We start from the raw sequence: 460 nt of genomic DNA on the forward strand, positions 1-460 counted from the left end.
GGATCGGCGACAGCATCGACACGCCGCAGGCAGGTTACTTCGGCCTCTTCTCCTACTGCGTCGGCAACGCGCTCACCGGTGAGCTCATCTGCAAGGGCAGCCCCCTCGACTTCGGCACCATCCCCTCCAGTGCCTTCAAAACTGCCATGTTCTTCGTAGGCGTCTCCACCTTCATCCCCACATCGGCGACAGCATCGACACGCCGCAGGCAGGTTACTTCGGCCTCTTCTCCTACTGCGTCGGCAACGCGCTCACCGGTGAGCTCATCTGCAAGGGCAGCCCCCTCGACTTCGGCACCATCCACTCCAGTGCCTTCAAAACTGCCATGTTCTTCGTAGGCGTCTCCACCTTCCTCATCATTGGCACCATCCTCTGCTTCAGTCTCTTCTTCTTCTGTAACGCGGCCACCGTCTATAAAGTCTGTGCCTGGATGCAGCTGGCAGCAGGTGAGCAGGGATGG

At 59.8% G+C, this 460-nt stretch overlaps 1 protein-coding gene across 1 annotated transcript in view; it reads left to right on the forward strand.

Annotated features, from left to right (window-relative positions):
- Positions 1 to 159: 159 nt before the first annotated feature.
- LHFPL5 (lipoma HMGIC fusion partner-like 5) overlaps positions 160 to 460 on the forward strand; it is a gene marked incomplete at its 5' end in the record, with an annotated part of 3,775 nt that continues 3,474 nt past the window's right edge. The window contains one exon of the mRNA XM_009081927.1: positions 160 to 446. Within this exon, the coding sequence (XP_009080175.1) occupies positions 160 to 446 (287 nt within the window). The remainder of the gene's footprint in view (positions 447 to 460) is intronic.

Source organism: Acanthisitta chloris, unplaced genomic scaffold (genome assembly GCF_000695815.1).
Source record: "Acanthisitta chloris isolate BGI_N310 unplaced genomic scaffold, ASM69581v1 scaffold6819, whole genome shotgun sequence".
Taxonomy (NCBI): Eukaryota; Metazoa; Chordata; class Aves; order Passeriformes; family Acanthisittidae; genus Acanthisitta; species Acanthisitta chloris.